The 4116-nt window shown below is 33.0% G+C and overlaps 1 protein-coding gene across 1 annotated transcript; it reads left to right on the forward strand.

Annotated features, from left to right (window-relative positions):
• Positions 1-1755: 1755 nt before the first annotated feature.
• LOC109211371 (transcription factor RAX3-like) lies at positions 1756-3521 on the forward strand. Its single transcript, XM_019374902.1, has 3 exons — positions 1756-2102; positions 2197-2326; positions 2610-3521. Exons 1-3 carry the CDS (start codon positions 1967-1969, stop codon positions 3304-3306), a joined length of 963 nt encoding a protein of 320 aa, XP_019230447.1. The 5' UTR covers positions 1756-1966; the 3' UTR covers positions 3307-3521.
• Positions 3522-4116: the final 595 nt, after the last annotated feature.

Below are 4116 nucleotides of genomic sequence, written 5' to 3' on the forward strand. Positions count from 1 at the left end.
GGTGCACATGTGTATGAACTTTCAGCATATTATGCTCGAACTCCAACACGCGAAAAGTTCAAGCATAATATACTGGAGATTGGAGAACTTGTGTATGAATTTCCAGCATATTATACTGGACCGGTATATTATACTGGAACTCTAGTATATTATGCTAGAGTTCCAGTATACTTATGCTCGAACTCCATTATAATATGTTGGAGTTCGAGTATACTTATGTTGGAACTCCATTATAATATACTGGAGTTCCAGTATACTTATGCTGAAGTATTTTTCGGATTTTGAACAGTGTTTTCGTTCAGATTTATCTTTACATGAAAAGTGGCTAAATTTCGATTACTTTTGAATTTGAGACTATTTTTGAATGACCATTTGTAAATCTAGTTATTTTTGAATTTCTCCCCTTCTTATTCCTTTCTAACTATAACTCTCTGACCCAATATTGTCACGTCCAAAATATAGAGGTATTTCCCTTTAGCCTCTACCCGCATCTACTCCCTCCGTTCACTTTTCGTCCTTAACAATTGATTTTGTACTCCCTTTAAGAAATAATAAATAAAGTATATTTTTACTGTAATACCTATAATAATGATAGCTTTTCAAGAAGTCTTGCGAAATGATTTGGGGATGTTAATGATAAGAGTAAAATAAAAATAAAAAAAAAATTAATTTTCTCTTGATTTGCTATAAAAGTGAAAATATATTTTTAGTATAGTAGACAAGTAAAATTGAAACGAGAGATAAGAGTGAGTAATATATAAGCATAGTGTTAGATTGGAAATGTTATGAGGTTATTTATGAAGACAAAATGGGACAATTCTTGGCCAATTTTGGCACCTTAAACGTTTACTTGTCTCACTTTAATTTGACAATACATACTCTCTAAGATTTAACTACTTATAAACTTGAAATAGGATGAATAAAAATTGGATACCGTTCAGGTAATTAAAGGCGTCAATAGATCACTTTATATTGCCGTAGCCGATATTTTGCTTCTCGATCTATAGTCAAATACCATACTTCCAAATTCAATTATATTCGTATTTCTAATTTTGGTGATCATTTGGTCACCTACCGAAACGGAAAATATTGCCTTGTACTTTGCTTCTAGAACTTTATAAGTGTTGCACAGGATCAGACATCAAATTGACTTTGTGCTCATAACCCTAGTGGATATATGCACTTTTAACAAAGTTGTAATTACATGATTACTCAATGATTGCGTCCTAATAACTTCAAGCTTTCTTCATGAATCTTAAGAAAATAAAAAGTAAAAGGAAAACATAGATTTTGGTCTGAAGTATTCTCCTCTCTATAGGTATATAAACATTAAGGCTACACAGTTATCAAACCAAAATGTAAAAATAAATAATAGAAGCATTCATAATTAAACCTAGAGCAAATCTAGGACTTTACATTTAAATTGCAAGATAAATACTCAGGCCGAGCATATCTTAATGAAGAAGGTAAACTTAACAATCAAAATTAAAATATAACTATACTCGCCTTGTATTTTGAAGTTGGCAAAGTTGTACATTACGTATTGCTACATAGTTTGTTTATTTTGCCAAGACTGGTAGCATTATGTGTCAATGATTTTCAAATGGACGGTCAATAAGATTTATTAGACATACATTTCCAATTTTTTTAGGTACCGGCCACATACACTTCAAAATTATTAAAGAAAAGTCCTAGTGTATATTTAATGGTTCGGCGATGAGAAAGACAAGAAGAAAAACCCTTGTTTTCTCTCCTGGCATTCATCTTCTAGCCATACCCTACTTTTCTGACTGCTCCTTAAAACATGTTTATCCTCTCTCATCTATTATATTAATCTTTGTTATTCCTTTTTCCTCTCTCTCTCTCTCTCTACACACAAAACTAAACTGCACGCAAGAAAGGAATAGAAGAAGAGGAATTAGCTTAATTAAAACTAACTTACTTGTTAGTAAAAGAAAATCAAGAAATGGGAAGAGCTCCTTGCTGTGACAAAAACAACGTGAAGAGAGGGCCATGGTCACCTGAAGAAGATGCTAAGCTGAAGTCATATATTGAACAGAATGGGACAGGTGGCAACTGGATTGCTTTGCCTCCAAAAATTGGTAAGGAAAATCTCAAATTAATTTAGCACCCATATTCTTAAGCATCTAATGATTATTATAGCACCCATGTTGTTTTTTTTTGTTCTAAATTTAGGGCTTAATAGATGTGGAAAGAGCTGTAGGCTTAGATGGTTAAATTATCTGCGTCCAAATATTAAGCATGGAGGGTTCTCAGACGAAGAAGATAGAATCATTTGCAGCCTCTACATAAGTATTGGAAGCAGGTAATATATAGCCAAATGTCAAATCTTGGTCATCTCTTCCAATTTTAAGCTTCCATTATTTGAATCTATGACCAAAAACAATATTTGAATAATCGTTGCACCAAACTGAAAGCTTCCCTTTATGTCAAGGAAATTCAAAAAAAAAAAAAAAGAAGATTTTATCTTGTTTGCACACTATATAATATTTTCTGATGAAGGAGATTAAATTTAACCCCATTCATTACCTGTAGCTCTGCTACTGAATTTAAGTATTAAATTGTAAATTTTATGAGGAATATATCAGGTGGTCAATAATTGCAGCACAACTCCCTGGGAGGACTGATAATGATATAAAGAACTACTGGAATACTAGGCTGAAGAAGAAGCTATTTGGAAAACAGCGCCAAAAGCAAGGATCAAGAAAAGGCAAAGAAATCAACTCCAATATGGTAATTTCCAATAACAATAACAACAACCAATTCCCATGTTGGCCTGAGCTTCCCATCTTGCAGCCAATACCATATTCAAACGATGAACCAAGATTTAATGATCATTCTTCCATAAGAAAACTGTTGATAAAACTTGGAGGTAAATTTTCAGACGAATATCAACCGATAAATGAAGCAACAAATCCTCAATATCCTATGGATAATTCATTATTGATGCATCACAACAGTCCCATCAATTTGATCTCTTCTGCGCCAATAGATAATGTCTTGGCAAATGCTCAATACAATATGGATAGGGCAGCTAGCAGTTTTACAGCTGAGCTTGAGCATATGATTCAAAATAATCAACAAAAATTAGATGGTCTCGAATTCTTATATGATCAAGATATGCTTATTGATAAATCTGCTTCTACTTCTGGAGGAAGCATGGATTGGGACGCGATGAATCCTTTTGTGTTTCCTCTTCCTCCTATAAATGATGAAGGTTTTCAACAAGGTGTTATAATCCAAGAGGGTGCATTTGATGAGCTGAGATACCCTATGGCACAATAATATTAATATATGGTACATTATTATTTGACATTGTAATTAATGATCTGTAGTTATTTTTGGGGAGAGGGCCAGATGATTTATTTTCGTCGGAGAACCCTATTAAACTTGTTTATTACTACATCTTTGCACTCTCTGATTTTGTTTTTGAAGACTAATAATAGCCACTGGCATGTCCAACTTTTTGATTATCTTTTATATTCAACTTTATTGTCTGATCTTGCGGAATTTTGAGTTTGAATGCTCGTATATTAATGTTAATGCTGGAGCTTTTTCGGTGTTTGTTTTCTTGAATTTGTTTCTTCTTCAGATTGGTGTTGCACAGTTAAATATATACACACAGCCATGGAAATTTTATATTTGCCTTATCAGTCACATATTCCTATGGAAGCTAATTATTAGCTAGTTTAGAACTCGCTAACTTAAAAACACTAATATCTCAACCCTGTAAGCTTCAAATATTCCAAGCTCCGCCTTTGATCTTCAATGTCGAAAATGGGATCATCAAAATCAAGACTGGTGGAAGGTAATTTCGCGTCATATCATGCACAACTAGTGGAAATGTAGAATGAGCCTATCCAGAATAAGATTGATGACTGGTTAACTGAATATAGCTAGAAAATCTGGATTTTTGCTTCTAACATTTTTTATACTAATAGTAAGTGATCATTTCCATTTCTTTGAGGTTCTCTCAATAATATAATGGGATTGCAGCACTAATGTTAATGATCCTAGGTCTATGAAAATGACTGGTGTCGTGTTTTCTGTAAGGTTTATGACATTATTTCTTGTATGGCATTATTAAGCAGACAC

This window comes from Nicotiana attenuata, unplaced genomic scaffold (genome assembly GCF_001879085.1).
Source record: "Nicotiana attenuata strain UT unplaced genomic scaffold, NIATTr2, whole genome shotgun sequence".
Classification (NCBI taxonomy): Eukaryota; Viridiplantae; Streptophyta; class Magnoliopsida; order Solanales; family Solanaceae; genus Nicotiana; species Nicotiana attenuata.